The 23,088-nt window shown below is 37.9% G+C and overlaps 1 protein-coding gene across 4 annotated transcripts in view; it reads left to right on the top strand.

The window, feature by feature from the left end:
• The window catches only part of PRRG1 (proline rich and Gla domain 1), a 108,010-nt gene that overhangs the window by 36,823 nt on the left and 48,099 nt on the right, over positions 1-23,088 (top strand). For all 4 annotated transcript variants that reach the window (XM_081043384.1, XM_081043386.1, XM_081043385.1 and 1 more), the window contains one exon: positions 15,892-15,942. In XM_081043384.1, the coding sequence (XP_080899510.1) occupies positions 15,933-15,942 (10 nt within the window). In that variant the 5' untranslated portion in view covers positions 15,892-15,932. The remainder of the gene's footprint in view (positions 1-15,891; positions 15,943-23,088) is intronic.

Here is a 23,088-nt window from a genome sequence, read left to right as displayed (position 1 = left end):
GCCCTCACCACGCACCACCAGGAAAGGTTCTGCCCATATGCGTGCTCTTAAGGCCTGTTGATGCTAAATCTACTTATAAGGGATTTCTGGCCATTTGAGCAATATCCCTCACTAAAAATGGCCCATCGTTTTGAATGTGTTTGGTTCCTTCTGCTCTGGCCCTTCTAGGCCCCACTGACTTCTCTCCTCCCTTTAACCCAGGGAGCCTTTCTAGCCTGAGAGAGGGAATGAGTGGATGGGATTGAAGGGGGGATCCTTGCTCTCATTATTTTCTTCCATCATAATGTCTCTGCTAAAAGACCTTTTGTTTTCTCCCGAAGCACCTTGGAAGACAAAGTTAGGAAAACTTTTTTTTTCCTCTTTGACCCAAGCTTATCTTTCATTTGAAGTAATGCTCATGGAATGGCTTAGCTACTTTGGGGGGAAGTGGTAGGTAAGGAGTAAAGAAAGAAGGCAAAAAAAAGTGAATTCTTTGGGAGAAACAAAACTTTAAATATTTTAAAATATCCCACAACACTTGGGTTGAATGAAATAATGAAGATATCATTAGCAATAATTATGGAATTTAGAGGGGAAGCTACTTTATATATGTAATGAAGAAAACATTTGGTTTTAGATTCATGATGCTTCAGGTGGTGACATAATATCAAGGTGTAGATTTCTCTAAGGCATTTGGAATTGTGGAAGTTAGAGGAAAGGTCAAGGCCAGATATATAGCTTTGTGTTTTGTTGGGATAGAAGTGATAATTGAAACCTAACTGGGTGAAATAAAGTATTTCTGTTAGGGAATATAGTGACTTCATCAAGTGATTTTATAGGGAATCTAGATTATTTGATATAGTTTGCACTGGCTTAGTTTTTATTCACTGAAATACTTCTATAGTTTTAGCATGATTTATTTAGATAATTACACCATTATCTTTAATATTTTATTGTGTAATTGAACTATAAGTCCCACTATCATATAAAATTAACATCGCTAAAGTTATTAGAGAATTTTCTAACTGTTGTTATTGATAGTGCTGGATCTTTATGTTTCACTAATATTTATCCTAGGCTTACTTAACATTTCTTTTGACTTGTTGATTAATGAAAATTAAGTAAGCCATTTCACTGAGCATTCCAGGGGTTGGCAAATAATGTCTTGCTGCCTGTTATTATATAGCCTATGAACTGAGAATGGTTTTTACATTTTTAAATTGCTGAACATTTTTAAAAGAAAATGTTGTGACAAATGAAAACTATGTAAAATTCCAATTTAATTATCCATAAACAAAGCTTTATTAGAATGTAGCCACACACAAATTCATTTCAGTGGCTGCTTTTGTGCTACAACAGCAGAGTTGATTGGTCGTGACCATATTGCCCACAAAGCTTAAAATATTTACTCTCTGGCCCTTTGTAGAAAAAGTTTGCTAATTCCTGATATACACCAACAGTTGTGTCATTGATGAACTACTAAAAGACAAGTATTTTTTTTAAAGTGCTCGTCTTAAACAATCATTTAAATAGTTCCTGTCCTTTCCTGTCTTAATTTTTTTCCCCTTGGTATGTACTGCTATTTATCACAATTTACCATGCTAGACATTTTGCTTGTTTAAATAAATAAGCACTGGTTAATTATTTCTTCTCCTCTAGATTGTAACTTTCATGAGGGCAGGGACTCTTGTCTCTTTTATATACTGCTATATCCCCAGCACCTAAGTATATGCCCTGTTTCCCCCCAAAATAAGACCTAACTGGAAAATAAGTCCTAGCATGATGTTTCAGGATGACATCCCCTGAACATAAGCCCTCATGCATCTTTTGGAGCAAAAATTAATATAAGACCTGGTCTTATTTTCGGGGAAACACAGTAGTAGAAACACAATGTGTATTTGAATGGTATGTATTTTTTTAATTGGAAAGATGACTGTGCTGAATCTGCTACATATTACTTCACCCAAATCTGAGCATAACTGGACAACACATTGACACAAAGCGTACTTTCTTCTTTTGCATAACTTGTTTAACTTGACTCTCCACATTCTAAAAGGTGAGTTTCTAAGGAATTCATATGACATCGCTGTATATGCTGCTGCCTTGTATAGGTCACCGGGAGGAACAGCATCTGTAGCATCTATAAATATTTATATTTGTATATACATATATTAATTTTAAAAATTATTTGGTATCATATGGTTTTATAATTTATTTTATAATATTAGTACATAATATTTGTACACTTAGATAGGTATTTCTCCAGCCTCTATTTCAGTTATTATGTTTATACATTGAGATTAATGGGCCTAGCAAAGTGAATGGTACATACTAAGTACGTAAAAGTTGAAGAATTAAGCAAGCTCTTTGGGAAGAAGTTGTTTTATGAATGCAGGAGTATTGTTTAATGGTTTCCCAATACATTTAGAATAAAATAGAAACTTTCCCCCCAAGAAATCCTTGTAGGATTTGACCATTTGTCTGTCTCCAACCTCGTTTCTCTCTTTCTTGCCATACTGAAGCCATACCCTCTAATACCTTAAGATCCTTTATGTATAATTTTAAAAATTATGACTCCCCTATAGTTTCTAAGCTCTATTAGGGCAGGGATCACATCTGTCTTATTCACCATCAAACCCCCAGTGCTTAGCAAAATTATTGAAATGTAGCAGTAAGTAAATATTTGTTGAATGACTGCATACGTGACTGGAAGAGAACTGGACTTGGCGTCAGAAACACTAGGTTGAAATCCTGGAATGTGTTCTGAATCTTGATCTAGATGTCAGTTACACAGGTGTGTCTGTAAAGGTATTTTGGTGTTACAGTTATGACATGAGCACTTTTGATGGGAATATGTTGATAAGTTAAAAACAACAATCCTGAGATGTCCTTACTAGTTATGTGAACATAAGTCAATTTCTCTGAAATTTAGTTTTATCATTTATCAGTAGGTATTATTGTGCCGACTTCATAAGACTGTTACAAGCACTGATAAAATGATGTATGTGAAAGTGACTTATTGTTGTAGACATACAACATAGAACAGGTGAATCTTTATTATTTGAAGGATGTAGAAGAAGAGAAGGTGCAAAGGGAAGGCACTCAGATGCCTAGGGAAATAAACCCATCTTTTACAGAAGTGTCCTTAGGCAACTGAACAGAGCTAGGGCTTTAAGAGACACCCATTGAAGAAAGAATGGACTCCATCTCATCTCTAGAGTGTGCCACGGTGCCCTTAGGCCCTCTTACCCTTCAAACGTAGAAGGGACTTGGGGAAGAGAAGAGCAAGAGACTAAGACCGGCAAATTACTGTAACAGTATGAGCAGAGTGGAGGATAGTGAAGCGATTGACCTACCTAACCAGCCATGAGATAGCCGTGTGGCTGAAAAATAAAGCCAACATTGACGTGCTTCTCTACAAATTAAAATGTAGCCTGCAGTGTTTCAAAACTAATAAGGAGCTAGATATAATTGAATCTCAGAGAATTACTGGAAGAAGAATCATTACCAGGATTAGGAGTTTCCAGGCTATAATTGTCACTGGAAGGCGAGGCAAGTGCATGTAAGGGACATCAAAAATGGGAAAGAAGCTCTTACAGAACTGACAGCATATATTTCAAACTTAAATAGTACATGCAGCTGAAGCTAAAAGTTTAAAATCATTTTATTTTCAAAAATTCAGCTCATAAAAATATATATTATACTACCTTTGTCTTAACTAGTAATAGTTACACTTAATGCATTGAACCAGATTGACCAACTAGAAACTAAACCCCCAGAACTCGGTTGAAGCAAGACATTTTGGGAAAAGAAGCTATTTGATATCCTTGTAAGTCCTTGTTGTGCATTATTATCAAGAACTGTTCTAACTGTTCTCGTTTAATTCTCCTTTGAAGCCTGTGAAATTAAGGCTACCATCGATAACCCTATTATGGATGAAGAAACTGAGGCTTAAAGAGTTTAAATAACTTAACCAAGGTCAGATAGTAATGACAGGGCAGGCCTCAAACCCTGCTATGTTGATGGCAAAGCCTGTACTCTGACCTGTTTGTGGAACTAATGTCAGGGTGCGTATAACCTGCCATTATTTAAGAGGCCATAATACTGCGAAATTTGCCCAGTGCCAGCATGCCTTCCATATGTAAGAAATCCACAGAGAAAATATCCTGAAAACTGTATGCTGATGAATCTTACTTGAACATTATGGAAGAGAGTATCATCTGTAACATTCTGTTACTGGATTGTAAGCTCCAAACAAACAGATAATTTGTCTCTCTTGTATGCCACTGTTTCTCTAAAGCAGAGTTTCTCAACCTTGATACTGTTGACATTTTGAAGTGGATAATTCTTTGTTGTGGGGGTCTGTTCTGTGCATTATAGAACGTTCAGCAGTATCCCTGGCCCAAACCCACTAGATGCTACTAGCATCCCTCAACAGTTGTAACAAACAAAGATAGTTCTAGACATTGCCAAATGTCCCCTAGGGAAAAAAAATTGCCCCCAGTTGAGAACAAGTGTTCCTAAAGAATAGAACAGTGGCTGGCAACTAAAAAGACACTCACCAAGTGTTTTGAATTGACTGAAGACAGGAATAAACAGTGTTCCACAAAGTATACTTCTTGTGATATGCAAAATAACTGGAGGGAACCTTGAAAACATTCTAGGACTTTAATAGTTATTCATTTTATATGCATTAGAAAAATATATTAATAACATACCAAGTCGATGCTTTCATATACTATTTTAGAGGACAAGGCTAAAGTAGATACTGAAATTTAAAAACATAAAGAAACATTAAGTAACTATAGACAGCAGATATATTTAGCAAAAATGATAAAATTGATTAAGGTGATACATAAATGACGGGAGTTTGATGCACTGATCTATACTAAAGGAAACATAGGCAAGCATCATATGCCTGAACACCTTTGGTGTGAGAGCTTCCCCTAATTCTGGTTTGTGTAGGCCACTAGAACCCTCATTAGGAAAGTTCTAGTGCCCTGCACAAACTAGATACAAATGTGGAAGACAAACTGTTTACCCTCTGAGAACTGGGCAGTGAGAGATACTATAAAGTATGCATGTCTGTATGGAGATAGCACTTAAGTTCCATGTATGAAAGTTCAAAAGGAAAAAGAGGTTACTTCCTTTTCGGGTAATAAGGAAAGCTTCGTTACTGATATTGAAGGATGAATGGAATTTTAGTAGATGTAGATTAATGCAGAGAAAAAGAGCAGAGGCATAGAGTTGCAACAGTTTAAAACATATTTAAAGGATGAGTAGAGTCCTGTTTGAGTAGAATGTGCTATATAACTGCTAAACAGAAGGTAGAACCTGGTTGTAGAGAATGTTTAATGCTAGGCTAGATAAATTCAGAGCAGTGAAAAAAGACCCTTACATATGCTGCCTATAAGAGACTCACTTCAGATCAAAAGGCATACACAGACTGAAAGTAAAGGGATGGGAAAAATATATTTCATGGAAATGGAAATGAAAAAACAAAAAAAGGCTGTGGTAACAATACTTATACCAGACAAAATAGACTTTAAAACACAGGCTATAACAAGAGACAAAGAAGGATCCAGTAATTCCACTTCTGGGTATTTATCCAAAGAAACCCAAAATGCTTCTTCAAGGGGATGTGTGCAGCCATGTGTTCATTGCAGTATTGTTTACAATGGCCAAGATGTGGAGGCAGCCTGGGTGTCTGTCAGTGGATGAGTGGATAAAGAGGAGGTGGTACATTACATGCAATGGAATATTTCTCGGCCAGGAAAGAGAATGGGTTCTTACCATCTGGGATGGCATGGATGTACCTGGAGAGTATTGTGCTGAGTGAAATATATCAGAGAGTGAAAGACACATGCAATGTGATTTTCCTTATATCCTGTTTCACCAAAAATAGACCTAGACGGACAGTCAGCTGTAATGCATCTTTTGGAGCAAAAATTAATATAAGACCCGGTATTATATTACATATCATATTATATTACATTACATTATATTAAAGACCGGGTCTTATAGTGAAAGAAGACCAGGTCTTATATTAATTTTTGCTCTGAAAGACGCATTAGAGCTGATGTCTGGCTAGGTCTTATTTTCTGGGAAACACAGTATGTGGAATCTAAAGAACAAAATAAACAAAGCACAAACAAACTCATAGATACTGAGAACATTTTGATGGTTACCAGATGGGGGAGAGGCATTGAAAATGGGTAAAAAAGGGAAAGGGATTAAGAAGTACAAATTGTCCTTCGATAGATGAATGGATAAAGAAGTTGTGGTATATATACACAATGGAATACTATTCGGCGTTAAGGAAAGATGATATAGGAACATTTGTGACAACATGGATGGATCTTGAGAGTATGATGCTAAGCGAAATAAGTCAGAAAGAAAAAGCAGAGAACCCTATGATTTCACTGATATGTGGTATATAAACCAAAAACAACAAAAGAACGAGGCAAACAAATGAGAAACAAAAACTCGCAGACACAGACAATTGTTTAGTGGTTACCAGAGGGTAAGGGGGGTGGGGGAGGGAGATGAGGGTAAAGGGGATCAAATATATGGTGATGGAAGGAGAACTGACTCTGGGTGGTGAACACACAATGGGATTTATAGATGATGTCATACAGAATTGTACACCTGAAATCTATGTCATTTTACTAACAATTGTCACCCCAATAAACTTAAGAAAAAAGTACAAATTGGTTGTTACAAAGTAGTCATGGGGATGTAGGATATAGCATAAGGAATATAGTCAATAATATTGTAATAATAACTATGGTGTCAGGTGTGTACTAGATTTTTTAGGGTGATAGATGGGAGGGGGAGTTGGAGGATAGGGTGAGAAAGGTGAAGGGATTAAGAAGTACAAATTGGTAGTTACAAATAGTCACTGGGATGTAAAGCAAAGCATAGGGAATATAGTCAATATGGTATTAAGTATGTATAGTGCCAGGTGGGTACTAGACTAGTCAGGGGGGATTACTTCTTAAATTATATAAATGTCTAACCACTATGCTGTCCACCTGAAACTAATATAAAATAATACTGAATTTCAACTGTAATTGAAAAATTTAAAAAGTGAGGGGAAGGTGAAGGGGAATGAGATTCAAATTTCCAGGTATAAAAGAAGTAAGTCATGGGGATGTAATGTACAGCATGGGGAATATAGTAAATAATATTGTGATAACATGGTACGGTGTCAGATGGTTGCTGGACTTTAGGTATGCAAATGTTGAATAACTATTGCATACTCCTAAAACTAATGTAATATTGTATGTTAGCTAGTTTTTCATAAAAATCTTTTCTTAAAAACTAGAATGAAAATGCGCGCCTGCGCGCGCGCGCACACACTCACACACACACACCAGCTGAGCAAAAAAGATAGAATAGAGCAACAGATGATCGGAGTGGAAAGAGCAGGCTAAACCCTGGCAATACAAGAAGAAGCGGGGAGGTAACCTGGAAGTGGGGAATTCAGGGTTTGGGGGTGATGTGGGCAGTATGCTGTGAACCCCATGTCTCTAAGAAAGTTTGAAACGGTTCTGATCTTTGGAAGTTTACTACTAGAATACTGGGTGAGGCAGCTGACAGATAATATTGATTTTTGCCTCCTTTATTTCATCTTCCCCTGGAAGAGAGCTGCTTGTTCTCTTCCACCATGTTGACCGCTGGAGAGACAAGTCCTTTTTGAAAATTTTGGCCCATACCTGACAACCCTTTCCTTTGTGGTTCCCTGACACAACTGAGAATGGCTTGATTCTTTTCAAAAAGACTTTATTAAATATAAAAAATAAAAAACAAAATACGAGAAGACCTACCAGATTTACTTGCATCACTGATATCATTGTATTCTCTCTGACCAATCAAATTCCTTTCCCTACTGCTGCGAGAATATCCTTAAAATCCAGATTTAGCCATGACCTCCCTTGTTTAACTCTTTCATGGCTTCTCACTTATAAAGGGATTATATTTTAGTACATTAACTTTCTTATGAATTTTCCTGGGGTGAGAAAGATTTTATACTTCTCTTTACATACTGCTTATTTTATTTATCTTAGGTGGGTTAGTTAAAATTGTGATGAAACTTAGGAACAGTGAAAGACGAATATGTATGAGTCTTCCAGCTCTTTCATAAAGCCTTCCCAGAATAGCTTCATCTGAAGGGTCAGAGGTCCCTACTGGATTTCAAACTCTGCTTCCCAGTGGGTGGGTCTATAGCTCTCCACCTCAAATCAACCTGAAGAATTCAGCCCTAACCCATTTTATGTAGTGGTGTTCTGCATAAGATTTGAGAGTGGTCTGCTGCTTTAAATAAAAGGTGGGTGATGAGAAATCATTAGATGATTTCTAATGTTCCTTTTGGCTCCAAAATGCTCTGAGAATCCAGCCCCCTTCACTTCTTTCTTGATTCACTTTATGTTAACTTTGTTCCATACAATTAATACCTTGTTAGAAAATAATGAAATTTCAGAGCTCAAGAGGTTTCGGCAGTTAGCTTGTCCAGTTTCCCCAAACTGAGCTTCAATTAATAGGACTCCTGAGAAATATTGATTGCTCACAAAAAGGATTATGTAGTCAAATACATTGAGAGACTATACTTTTGTCACATTGCTCATTAGCATTTTTAAGGCTCTGAAAAGTCTTATAATAAAGATACTTGTTTAACCTTAAGACAGCATTTCTTACATTTATTTTATCAGAGCCCTGCTTTTAATTAATACACCTTTAACATCCTGCTGGATGTCAATTTGGGAAACACTCATCGAGTTCATCCCCCTTCTTTTGCAAGTAATTTGAGATTAAAAAATGATTTTTCTATTGTCACACAACTAGTTATCAGTTCTTAGTCTCATATTTATTCCCTGATTGACTTTCATACGTGCTTCTCTTTTTGCCAACTTTATTAAAATATAATTGACATGTAACATTGTGTAAGTTTAAGTATATAAAATACAACATAATGATTTGATGCAAGTATATATTGTGAAAGGAATGCTGCAATAAGGTTAGATAACAGATCTTCACCTTATATAGTTATAATTTTGTATGTGTATGTTGAGAACTTTTCAGATCTACTCGCTTAGCATCTTTCAAATAGACAATATTGATAACTATAGTCACCATGCTGCACATTATATCCTGAGAACTTCTTCATCTTAAAACTGGGAGTTTGGACCTTTTGACCTATTTTGCCCATTCCCACCACTGCTGGCAACCACGAGTTTAGTCTCTATGAGTTTGTTTTTTTGGATTCTACATCATACAGTGAGATCATACAGTATTTGTCTCTCAATGTCTGACTTACTTCACTTAGCATAACGCCCTCAAGGGTCATCCATGTTGTCACAAATGGCAGAACTGTTGTTTTTTATGGCTGAATAATAGTCTGCTGTGTGGGTATGTATATATGTGTATACACATATATATCACATTTTTTAATGCATTCATCTATCAGTAGATATTTAAGTGTTTCCTTGTCTTGACAATAGTCAAATAATGCTGCAATGAACAGAAATCTCTTCCACATAGTGATTTTATTTCCTTTAGATATATACCCCAAAGTGGACTTGCTAGATCATATGGTAGTTCTATGTTTTTAATTTCTTGAGAAACTTCCGTACTGTTTTCCGTGGTGGCTATAGCGGGTTACATTCCCACCAACAGAGTGCAAGAGTTCCCCTTTCTCCACATCCTCGCTAGCATTTGTTGTCTGTCATTTTGATAATAGACATCCTAACAGGTATGAGGCAATATATCATTATGGTTGTGATTTGCATTTCCCTGGTGCAGATCAGGTGATGTTAAGCACCTTTTCATGTACCTGTTGGCCATTTGTATGTCTTCTTTTGAAAAATGTCTCCTCAGGTCCATTGACCTTTTTCTGTTTCAGTTTCTCCTGCTTTTTTGGTTTTTTTTTCTTTTTTTTGTTAATTAAATTTATTAGGGTGATAATGGTTAGTAAAATTACATAGGTTTCAGGTGTACAATTCTGTAATACATCATCTATATATCACATTGTGTGCTCACCACCCAGAGTCAGTTCTCCTTTCATCACCATATATATAGTTGACCCCCTTTAGCCTCTTCCACCATCCCCCACTTTTAAATTTGGTTATTTGGGTTTTTTGCTACCGAGTTGTATAAGTTCATTGTATATTTTGGATATTAACCCCTTACCAGATATATGGCCTGCAAATATACTCTCCCATTCCTTCGGTTGCCTTTTCATTTTGTTGGTCATCTTTTACTGTGCAGAGCTTTTAGTTTGATGTAGTCCCACTTATTTATTTGTGCTTTTGTTGCTTGTGTTTTTGGTGCCATTTCCAAAAAATAATTGCCAAGACCAATGTCCAGAAGCTTTTTCCTTTGTTTTCCTCTAGGAGTTTTATGGTTTCAGGTCTTACATTTAAGTTTTTAATCCATTTCAAGTTCATTTTTGTCAGTGGTATAAGGTAGGGGTCCAGGTTTATTCTTTTACTGTGAATATCTAGTTTTCCCAACATCATTTATTGAAGAGACTATCTCTTCCCCATTGGGTTTCTTGCCTCCCTTGTCAAACATTAGTTGACATTATGTGCATAGGTTTATTTCTGGGTTCTGGATTCTGTTCCTTTGGTTTATTTGTCAGTTTTTGTGCCAGTACCATACTAGTTTCATTACTATAACTTTGTAATATAGTTTGAAATCAGGAAGTATGATACCTCTAGCTTTGCTTTTTCTCAGGATTGCTTTGGGTATTCGGAGTCTTTCTTTTGTGGTTCCATACAAATTTTAGGATTTTTTTTTCTATTTCTGTAAAAATTGCCATTGGAATCCTGATAGTGATTGCATTGACTCTATAGATGGCTTTAGGTTGTATGCACATTTTAACAATATTCTTCCAATCCATGAACATGGGGTACCTTTGCGTTTATTTGTGTCTCCTTCAATTTCTTTCATCAGTGTCTTACAGTTTTCAGTATATAAATCATTCACCTCCTTAAATTTTTTTCCTAAGTATTTTATTTATTTTTTGATCATATTATAAATGGAATTGTCTGTTTCTTTTTCAGGTAATTCATTGTTAGTGTGTAGAAACACAACTGATTCTTGTATGTTGATTTTGTATTCTGCAACTTTACTGAATTCTTTATTCAGTGTTTTGATGGAGTCTTTAGGATTTTCTATATATAAAATCTTATCATCTGCAAAAAGAGAACTTCTTCCTTTATAGGTTAGATGCCTTTTATTTCTTTTCCTGATTGCTCTGGCTAGAACTTCCAGTATTATGTTGAGTAGGAGTGATGAGTGTGGGCACCCTTATCTTGTTCCCAATCTTAGAGGGAAAGCATTCAACCTTTCATCGTTGAGTATGTTAGCTGTGGTCTTCAATTATATGGCCTTTATTATATTGTATATGTCTTGTTGAATTTGTTTTGCTAGTATTTTGTTACAAATTTTTGCATCTATATTCATCAGGGATATTGGCCTATAGTTTTCTTGTAGTGTCCTTAACTGGCTTTTGTATCAGGGTAATGCTGGCCTCAGAAAATGAGTTTCAAAGTGTTCCTTCCTCTTCAATTTTTGGTAAGAGTTTGATAAGGATGGTTTCTTTAAATGTTTGGTAGAATTTACCAGGGAAAGCGTCTGATCTTGAGCTTTTCTTTGTTGGAAAGTTTTTTATTACTGATTTAATACCCCTACTTGTTATTGGTCTGTTCAAATTTTCTATTTCTTCTTTATTCAGTCTTGACGGGTTGTTCGAGGTCTGACAATTAAATTCACGAACTTGTTGCAGTGATATTGCTAACCTTTTTTAATATCAGAGGGATTATTCACGATTAATTTGTACCAACTGGACAAACAGTTAACCAGGTTTACTATTTGGAAGTGCTGTAAAGGCTACGTGACAAAGTTAGACGACCTGAACTTATCACCAACAATTCACGGCTCTTGCATCACGACAATGCACCAGCTCACACGGCACTGTCTGTGAGGGAGTTTTTAGCAAGTAAACAAATAACTGTTTTGGAACATCCTCCCTACTCACCTGATCTGGCCCCCAGTCACTTCTTTCTTTACCCAAAGATAAAAGAAATACTGAAAGGAAGACATTTTCATGACATTCAGGACATCAAGGGTAATAGGACAACAGCTCTGATGGCCATTCCAGAAAAAGAGTTCCAAAATTGCTTTGAAGGGTGGACTAGGCGCTGGCATCAATGCATAGCTTCCCAAGGGGAGTACCTCAAACGTGACCATAGTGATATTTAGCAGTGAGGTATGTAGCACTTTTTCTAGGATGAGTTCACAAACTTAATTGGCTGACCTCATATGTCTGTTTGGTTCATTTGGTCTACAGTATTGTTTAAATCCACTATTTCCTGATTGATTCTCTGTCTGGATGATCTATTCATTATTGAAAGTCTGTCTGAATCACCTATTCATTGTTGAGAGTAGGGTATTAAAGTCCCCAACGATTATTGTATTGCTGTTTACTTCTCCTTTTAGTTGCATTAGTATTTGCTTTATCTTCTTGATGAATTGACCCCTTTTCATTGTATGATAACCTTCTTTGTCTGTTTTGACTATTTTTAGCTTAAAGTCTATCTTGTCTGATGTCATTATTACTATTCCCTTTTTTTTTTTTTTTTTTTTTGGTTACCATTTGCTTGGAATATCTGTTTCTATCCCTTTACTTCATTCTATATGTATCCCTAAAGCTAAAGTGAGTCTCTTGTAGGCAGTATATGGTTGGGAATCTTCGTTTTCTTGTTTGTTTGTTTTAATCCATTCAGCCATTCTGTTTTTTGTTTTTGTTTTTAATTTTTTAATTGAGGAACAGTGTGCTTCTCCAGGGCCCATCAGCTCCAAGTCAAGTCGTTGTCCTTCAGTCTAGTTGTGGAGGGCACAGCTCAGCTCCAGGTCCAGTCACCGTTTTCAGTCTTGGTTGCAGGGCGCATAGCCCACCATCCCATGTGGGAATTGAATCGGCAACCTTGTTGTTAAGAGCTTGCGCAGCTCAGCGGCAGCTCATTGTCTTCAATCTAGTTGTGGAGGGTGCAGCTCACTGGCCCATGTGAGAATCGAACCAGCAACCCTGTTAAGAGCTCACGCTCTAACCAACTGAGCCATCCAGCCACCCCCCATTCTGTTTCTTCTGATTGGAAAATTTAATCCATTTACATTTAAGGTAATTATTGGTAGATAAGCACTTACCATTGCCATTTTGTTCCATTGAATTCTTCAGTCATTGTACTCTTCAGCTTTAACATTTCTTTTTTTTGTTATGGTTTCTATTTCTTTGTTGAACTTCTCGTTTTGTTCATGCATTGAATTCCTTTACAGATAGTTCATAGATCTCCATTTCTTTAGGGTCAGTTATTGGAGCTTTATTAATTTGTTTTGGTAGTGTCACATTTACCTGTTTCTTTGTGATCCTTGATTCCTTGCATTCGTATCTGCATTGATTTAAGTGGCCTCCTCATTCAAACTTTGCACGTTCACTCCATCAGGGAAAGACCTTCACCAGTCACCACAGCTTGGGGGTACTGGACAGGTCATTTGGCAGCCTTCGTGGGCAGGCAGGGCTGGTTTTTGGGGTTTGTAGTTGGGTGAGGCCACTGCCCATGCTCTGAGGTTGGGGGGATGACTCTGGCTGGGCTCTGCAGTTGGGTGGCCTGTTGGCTGGGTTCCATGTTCAAGCAGGACCACTAAGTAATAATATTTTGGGGTGGGGCTATTGATTGTGCTCTGCGAGTCAGATGGGGCCACTAGCTGATCACTCTGTTTGGGTAAAGTCTCAGGCTGTGTTCCCTGCAGGATGGAACCACTAGTTCAACTCCGTAATTGAGCAGGGCTATGGGCTATGCTCTGCACTTACCCCTGGTTGTGTGGGATCTCAGACTGTGCTCTACAACCAGATGGTGCCACTGCCTGGACTCTGTTTAGGTGGGGCTGCAGGCGGGGGTTAGTAGTGTGACATGGCCTCAAGCTGTGCTTTGGGCTCAGGCAGGGCCAAAGACTGTGCCCTGGAGTGGAGCGGGGCTGCATGTCAGTCTTTGTGATCACTTAAGCCACTGGCTGTCCTCAACTGGCAGGCAAGGTCACTGGCTGGTCTTTCTTCTCCTGTGGGGCCACAGGCTATGCTCTGTGATTGGGCGGGGTTACTGGCTGCACTTCCTGTCTAGGCAAGGCTGCAGGCTGTGTTCAGCAATTGGGCAGGGCCATAGGCTGACCTCCTCTGCTTATTAGGGTCGTAGGCTGGGCTCTCTGGCTGGGTGGGATTGTAGGCTGGGCTCTGCCTCTCTCAGTACCATAGGCTGGGCTCCTGTGTTGCCCAGGGTCACTGTTCAGACTCCCTGGTTATGCTGGGCCCCATGCTATGCTTAACAGTTGAGGGGAGCAGCTAACTTGGCTCCCTGACCGAGCAGGGCTATAGGATTGGGCTCCATGGCTGCTCTAGTTCTCTCGCTGGGCCTCCTGGGTGGGCGGGACTAGAGGCTATGCTCAACACTTGGGCAGGGCTGAGAATTTTCTTCCCTTTCTGTTTGGTAAAACAGGCTCTACTACTGCCCATATGGCCCACTGACTAGGGATCCAAATCAGGCAGAACTGCCAATTGAGCTCCCTAGCCAGAGGAGCCAGTGGCTCGGCTCTCCAGATGGCCAGAGCTGCTGGCTGGGATCTCTGCTCAGGCACTGACTGCTGCAAGCAGAAATGCCCTGTGCCAAGACCTGACTGAGCACTGTTTGCTGTAAGCCCCACCTCCCTTCTCCATCAAAGCCCTGCAGATTCCTCCAGTGACCTCCATGAAGCAAGACCTGAGTGGGCCTCCTAGGAAGCATCCCCCAGCTTGGGGAGCTGGATGTCCACTTTGGGCCTCTCTTTTCCCACTGTATAAACTATAGTCTCAAGGAGCCCTCTGGGTTTGGCACTGTCAGTGTGGAGAAGGGGTGATGTGTCAGAGTGTATGTAGTCCTCTTACCCTTCTCGTGTGGGATTTTCACAATGGTTTTTTTTTCTGTGGATAGTTGATCTTCCTGTAAGAGGGACTGAAATCCAGAATGATCTATGTGGCCATCTTGATGACATAAGTCTCCTGTATGTGCTTAGCTTTAAGTAGGTTATACATTCTTTAATGGACTGATACATTGTTTCTTATAATTTTGCCTCTCTGGTGCTTAGCTCCACATTGGGAATGTGGCAAGTGAACAATAGATTTGTGGTGATTCCATGTTTGAACCCTGCAAGAAAATGCAGCAGTATGGTATGAATTAGCTTCTGTGTATATATTTTCATCTTTTCAAAACAGACTTGCGCTCTCCTCCATGCATTCCTGCATTTGCGATGTGGGGTTTTTTTCCTCCAAAGTTTCCATTGTCAGTAGTTCACGGTTATTGATACATACTGTTTATTGCTAATAATTCTATGGGCTGCTTTAATTAGGGGTACTGCTGTTTGACACCATTCAGGGAAATGTTACACTATAAAGGGTTTGTCACAGAATGACATTGAGGAGAAGTCAGTGATAGGCAAACTAATAACATACTAGCCTGGTTATTAAAATTGGGCCTTTTGGAGTTTTTGTCCACCATTTTTTTTATTGATATCACTGCTTTCTCCTAAGAGAGATGCATGGGACAAATTTGACGACTTTTATTTGGCAAGAGCAGAAACTGATGCTAGATAAACAAGGTCATAGTAAGTTTACGTAGAGCTCATGCTTTCAGAATAGTGTTTCTATACTGTTTCTGAGGTTAGATATCTGTTTGCAATGGAGAAAATATTTATGTACGGGGGTAAGATTGGAATGCACTGACATGAAATGCTCATGTGGACCTCGTCAGCTTCAGTGGAACTTATCTGATACAGTGACTCAGCCTCTGTGACTGACTGTGTGTATGTGCTGTATTTTTACAGGGAATCACCGTCTAGGGACCTGCCGGAGACCACAAGCAAACATGGGAAGGAGTAAGTTTCTCTTTGCTTTTAAATAATTTGACTCTCTCCATATTAATCCATTATATCCGGGAAATTAGATTTGTAACTCAAAGGGTTTCTTTGTGAACACCTATATTGTATTTCTGGTTAATGTTAGAAAGTTTTTGTCTGAAGCAGGGCTGTGCAGAGAAAGACAACAGACTACATGTTGCTTACTGACAAGGGTCTTTTTATTTACTGCTACTCTTTTCTGGACATCTCCCAGTACAAGGAGAGAAGGCTCAAACTTGATACTATGAGGTTGGTGCAAAAGTAATTGCAGTTTGAAAGGTTAAAAATAATTGTAAAAACCACAATTACTTTTGCACCAACCTAATATGGTATATAGACGTGCCCTAATCCCAGTTTCTTTACAACTCTTAGCAAAGTTACCCATATGCTTCCAGTGGTTTCTAAGCCTTGTTGATAATAACATAAACAAAAAACATAATTCTACGATGCAACAAATGACAGCATTAAAAAATTCATCTATGAGGTTGATTTATAAATGCTTTCGATTTCCCCTAAAATGTTAAAGCCTAGCATCGAAAACCATTAAAATTTCTTTTGTTTATTTTTCCTTTCTCATAAGGCTATTTATAGTTAGTGGGTAATAGACAAATTTAACGTCATTTCATTGTTAAGTTAGTAGTAACCAACCACTAGTGGCTTCATAAATAATCCTAATCAATGTGGACCATAAAATCAGATGCTATAAAGGACCTCACAGGGAGACTTAGTGTTACGTAGTATAGAGAGAAGAGTATTGTAGAGAGTCAGAGGCCTGAATTCAACTTCTACCTCTACAACCTTAATCAAATCCTGGAGCTCCCCTATACGTGTTTGTTCAAATCTGAGGTGGGATGAATATATTCTGCAATTCTTGCCTCAGGAAGTTGTGGTTGGCATAATGTGATAATACATGTGAAAAGTGTGTTGAGAACTCTTAAGTATAATGGAAGAGAGCAGTGGTATCTGCTCATTGCTCTCCATATTGAATAAGTATATCTTCATTGCTTCGGTCTTTTGACAGTTAAAATGAAGTTATTTGATCAGCAGGGCTGGGACCAGGGTTGTGCAAGTGACATAGAGTGCCTCTTTATGTTTTGTGCTCTAGGCACTTTGTTTGCCCCATCTTAGTATGGGCCCTGGTAGGCAGCCGCAAGGATGATGGATCAATCATAGAAAATGTCTTCCTGAACCTTGTTGAGTCAGATTTTGCCTGTTTTCTCCAGAGCTTCCCTTGGAGATTGATTAGCCCCAGGGATTCTGATTCTTTCCCAACCTTCACAAAAGATACCAATCTTTGATAGTTTAGAAATTTTAAAGCAATGAATAAATTTTAAAAATCTTGTCCAAGTTTTAGGACTAATCCATGCCATGTCCTAACCCCAAGTCAGTTGTCAACAGAAGCTTCCAGAATAACTCATCGTGGCTTGATCCTCACCTAATCTCAAGCTTCTGGTGGATTTGGAGAAATGTTCTGATTATTGGATTTCATCATGGCCATATGGAGACGAGAGCTGCACCAAGACAGGACAACACATTGTTTCTTGTTTCCTCTTTTCCTTTTCAGAATGATCATCAGGTCATTAGCAAGATCCTTAGGTACTGACTTTCAGAGGTACCTCAGCAAGGTTTTGTTTTAAATGGTCAGGCAATTAATAGAGTGCTTGCTAAAGGACAGGGCCTGGTAATGTAATCTGCAAAATGGGCATGTTTCCAGCCTGGAGATGAGATAAAGGAAGTGCTTCAAAAAAATGCTACTTTTACAAACACATGGAAGCTTGTAAAGTGGTCAACTGTTTGTGTTGAGCACTTTAAAAGCATCCTTAACATCCTGAATCTCAAAGTCGTTATCCTTTACTCTCCACGCTTTACATCTCCACGCTTTACATAGTTTGCCTGATTACTCTTGTTCATTGCTGACATTGTGAGTGAAAAGAGAAAAGATGCTACTGTGAGCTCATTTTTTTTCTTTTCTGGCAATGTACAATGAAGTTTTTACTGGATTTGGCAAAGCTTCTCACAAACATAGCTCAATGTGTCATACAAAGGGGCAGCAGAGGAAAATATCACAAAGACATGGCACTAAGCCTCATTCATTAAGGAGCCGTGAAAACAAAGAACACAGCTGGAAAACCTTACAGTATAGGTGAAACATTGAAATTAAAATTGAGTTGAATTTCTCTTGGTATTCTTTGATATTAGATGAAGAAATTATTTATAAATATGTATTAGGTGAAGTATTCTTTTATGTATGTCACATGAAAAAAATTATGAACAAAGTCGTAAAAAATGGTGGGGGGGGTGGGATGAGGACTGACTTGTGTATTTAATTTCTTATTAGGCCACCACCAGTGTCCATTGTTTGTGGCATGGAAATCCCATTTACTATGTATGAGTTCTGAGCTAGAGCTTAGTGTTTATTTAGGACTCTTAAGAATATACAATTATTTTGATATTAACAAGCATCTGTAGAGCACTTCATAACTCACAGATATTTCCCCTACATTATTTTATTTGAGTTGTCAGACAAGCCTGTGATGTAAATAGGAGTTATTATCTTTAATTTGTGTATTACAAAACTGAAAGTTGTGAAAGTCTTATCTAAAGTCCACAGCCTGTAAATGGAGAGCCAAAATGCAAACGTAGGCCTATTTATGTCATATCTAGCTTTTATTTCCCAATAAACCATGGTCTTAATACCCTAGTCATCAGCAGTGTATAAAAGTCAATGAAAAAGTTGGGAGCCAGGGTGGCCGGTTAGCTCAGTTGGTTAGAGTGTGGTGCTGATAACACCAAGGTTGCTGGTTCGATCCCCGCATGGGCCACAGTAAGCTGCGCCCTCCTTAAAAAAACAAGCCAACAACGACAACAAAAAATAACCTGGGAGCTATCTGTTGCTATGACAGGAGTGGAAGAAAATATTTTCTAAGATTTATGATGATGTTCATATATCTTTCACAGCATAGGGGACGGGACAGAAGGGCGAAGAGAAATGGCTGTGTTCACCATTTGTGGTGACAGCTAAAACACATGTATATCAGAGAGTGGAGCGCTTCAAATATCAAAATCCTCTGAGCAGTGGGGATCAATGGCTGCAAAGGCAGCAGTACTCATTGGCAGTCACCAAGGGAGGTAGTAAGATAATTCACCTCAGAAGCTTGCTGTCCACAGCCCACACTGGGAAGTACCTAAAGTAAGGGGCCTAAGACGCCACTTACCTGGTGAAAGTCACTCTTCTTGATCGATAGATTTCTATCTTTATGGTTTTTCTTAACAAAGGATATATATAATACATCATGGAACACCAGAATAGTACAAGACAACAAGGGGAGATGCTGTTACAAAAAAAGAGCTGCATAAATAAAATTACATGTAAGATTTTAGTAGAGAATTAACGTTTTTACAAAAAGAGAATGTGAGGATTTTACAAAAGTGTACAAGTATGTATAGGCCCACAAAATATTACACATGTAATACTTGAGTTTTTATCTTTAATCATCTTCAGATGGAAATTAAAACTTTATTCTACCTTTTCATCTCCCCTTGCCCCTGAGCAACAGGTATATTCATGACAAAACGACAAAAATTGCAGTAACCCGCAAAGCAATTTCTTGGGTATTTTCTTGCTGAAAACTTTTGGGGTTATTGTTTTTGTTACAATGTTTGAGTAGAATTTGATTTTTAAAACATAGCTGTTTTCCATCTGAATTTTTTCCTATGTCAGAACACACTTGTCTTATTGCATGTTCTAAGTGCTATAGTAGCAATTGATGGTATTTATTAGCCTAATATGCAGTTATTGATGGCTAATTTCACTGTGTACTTTAGGAACAGAGCTTCTGAAAAAAATTCATCATGCTGTCTCGATAATAGCTAACCACGTGATGCTCCTACTCTCTTTTTACAAAATAGGAATAAAATTTCACCATGAATCTTCAGAAGTATTCATTTTACTTTGTTGGATAGAAAACAGTATCTGGAATAGCTGAATGATAGCAAGCAGACAGGTCTTATTTGTGGAGAATAGTTAAAATAAAAATATGAAGATACTTTAGCATTTTTTCTATTTCTACTCTTCCAGTACTTAGTCTTCGGAAATAGCTTTTACCTAGCCTAGAAGAAAATCCCAGGTCTATCAAATCTTAATCTGAAAAGTCAGTTTCCATCTCCATTTTCCATACTTAATGGTAACACGCCCTTGATGTTCTAGTATGTGTAAACATAGTGCCATGCTATAGAGAAACAGTGGCAGTGCTGCCAGGTACAGTCTTTGTTTTTTATTACAATGTAGCAGCATAATTCCTTTGGGACCCTGGTTCCTTTAGCCCAAGGAAAACAAACATGTCCCGTCACTTATCAAGACTTCGTGGAAGGAAAAATGGTTTATAGCTACCATGGTAAATCTCTAAGCTCTTTGATTCATGGCCAAGCTACTGTTCAGTTAAGGCCAATCCTAAACTTAAACTCTGAGCATACAGCTCCATATTTTCAAACGGGGAATGAATATTCACACTGACAAGCTTTGTAAAGTGACTATCTCATAATGTAGTGCCTAATTTTATTTGACAGCTCCCTGCTTTATAGTTCAAGTGGAGGTACACATTTAAAGACGATCAATTATTTCATTTTCTGGCCTATATTAAATCTGAGAGTCTCTTTATTACAGTAGCATATTCATGCCTCTGCAGTTTAGATGATGTCACCAATTTATCATAAATCCTTAGCTTCCTAATTTTATAACAGTAATACAAATCTGCTTGGGGCTGACAACAGCCATTATTTTTTCCTGACAAGTCTTTCTCACCAGGAAAAAAAGAACAAAAACAAAAAACAACTGAGCTAACTCTTTAATGATCGGGCTACTTTTTTTTTTTAACTCATTATAGTGCTTGATGCTTTTTGTCTTTGGTGCAATTCTCTCTGACTTATCTATTTACGAGGAAATAACCTTCGGTACATACGTTTAGAATGTTTTCTCAACCTCAACACTACTGACATTTTTTTTAATTGAAGCGAAATTCACATAACATAGAATTGACCATGTTACAGCATACAATTCAGTGGCATTTGAAGCGTACAATTCACAGTGTTATGCAGCCATCTAGTTCCAAAACATTTTCATCCCCTCCAGAGGAGATCCCGTATCCATTAAGCAGTCAGTCGCTATTCCTCCCTCTCCCCAGGCCTTGACAACCTGTAGTCTGCTTTCTATCTCTACACATTTACCTATTCTGAATACTCATTTAAATGAAATAATACAATATGTGACCTTTTGTGTCTGCCTTTATTCATTTAGCATAATGTTTTTTTAGGTTTATCCATGTTGTATTAGTACCTTATTCCTTTGTATGGCTCAAAAATATCCCATGGTGTGCTTATACCACATTTTGATTATCCATGTATCAGTTGCTAGACGTTTGAGTTGTTTCCACCTTTTGGCTATCATAAATAGTGCTGCTATGATCATTGATGTACAAGTTTTTGTTTAAATACCTGTTTTCAATTCTTTGGGATATATACCTGGGAGTGAGTATTGCCATTTTGGACCAGGTAATTCTTTGTTGTGGGGGTTGTCCCATGCATTGTAAGATGTTTAGCAGCATCTTTGGTCTCTCCCCACCAGATGCCACTGGCACCCACCCCTCCAAGTTGTGACAACCAAAAATGTATCTGACCAAACATTTGGAATACTGCCAAATGTTCCCTGAGGTACAAGATTGCCCAAGGTTGAGAACCACTGATTTAGAATAAAGGAAAGGAAATCTTTAGAGATAAGCTGGAATTCACATATTACATTGTTTTTCATAGAAGTAATTTGAGTCTGAAGGAGGATATTATATGGTTCTGGAAACCAAGAACCATATAATAGTCTGGTCCTATAATCAAGCAGCTATATCCTTGGCTAAGGCAGATAACCTCTGCAATCAGTTTTCTCGTTAGTAAAATGAAGGGATTGAAGTGGATCAGTGGTTTCCAGTGTGTTCAGTGATGCCCTAGGATTTCTATAGGGGTCTTAGGAGCCACCATGAAGGAAGAGAGGAAAACGAGGTGCTTCTGGTGAATAGCACCTCCCCTTCAGACAGAGCAAGCAGAAGTTTGAATTCTGCCATCATTTCTAGAGCAAGTTCACGTATAAACAACATTGATTTCACCAGTGAAAAGTCACTTCTGAAATTCATGTGTTAATTAAGAAAGTCACTAATTTGTCAGTGAGACTCCATTTCTTAAATCCATTACGCTCTGCTGTTGTGGGCAGGAGAGAAAGCTGAATGCTATCTTTGAATGCTGTCCGAATAGAATAGCCACCTTGGGAATGTGGCCTTTTGATTATATGTAGTATGTGTCCTATCAGGACATTTATCTACTCCCAGGGTCTAGATCACAGCTAATTTAGCTATCATATAGATAATATCACGCTCTCTGTGTTGACAAGTTGTAAAGCATTCACTATAACCCAGTTATGTATTTAAAACTGTATTTCATATATGGTGATTTCTATTCACCTGCCTTTTTCCCATTAAATAGTGATTATTAGTTATAGTTACTTCCAGTCAGAACTTTAATCAGTGTAAATAGGGCCCATAAACTACAAAGAAAATTTTATGGTTGTAACAACTGTCAACACTGAGACTAATGACATTCTTGCTGATATAATTGAGGCACTAGTGACGGAAATACCCATCTTTGAAATTCTCCTATTTTCATGGTTCCACCTGATTGTATGCTTAATTTTGTGCGAATTAGACGATTTTCTAATGCACCACCGTACAACAAATTCTGAATTATTTGTTTGTTTCTTGTGGGTAAGACACAGCCCCAGTCCATAAATATCATGTGTTCGAGTACCATACATTTAAATCAATTGTCAGTGGTAGTAGCTTGATTGCTGTCATCTCCTATTTCATAACGCATACTTTTTGAGAAGAAGGAATTCTAAGTTGTAAGACTTCTTCAAAGAGATTTGTGGGAGAAACGATTAGACCATTTCTCTGTATCTCATTGTTCCTTATGAAGCATAAAATCATTAGACAAGAGACATCTGAATATGCGATCCAAAATTTGGCTTTTAAGCAAACCATATTGATTTAGTCAGACTCACTCTGGAGGGAACCATATTTGTTTTGTTTT

The sequence above is a fragment of the Rhinolophus hipposideros genome, assembly GCF_964194185.1.
Source record: "Rhinolophus hipposideros genome assembly, chromosome: X".
NCBI lineage: Eukaryota > Metazoa > Chordata > Mammalia > Chiroptera > Rhinolophidae > Rhinolophus > Rhinolophus hipposideros.
Note: the sequence above shows the minus strand (reverse complement) of the source record. Positions and strands in the feature narration are given on the sequence as shown.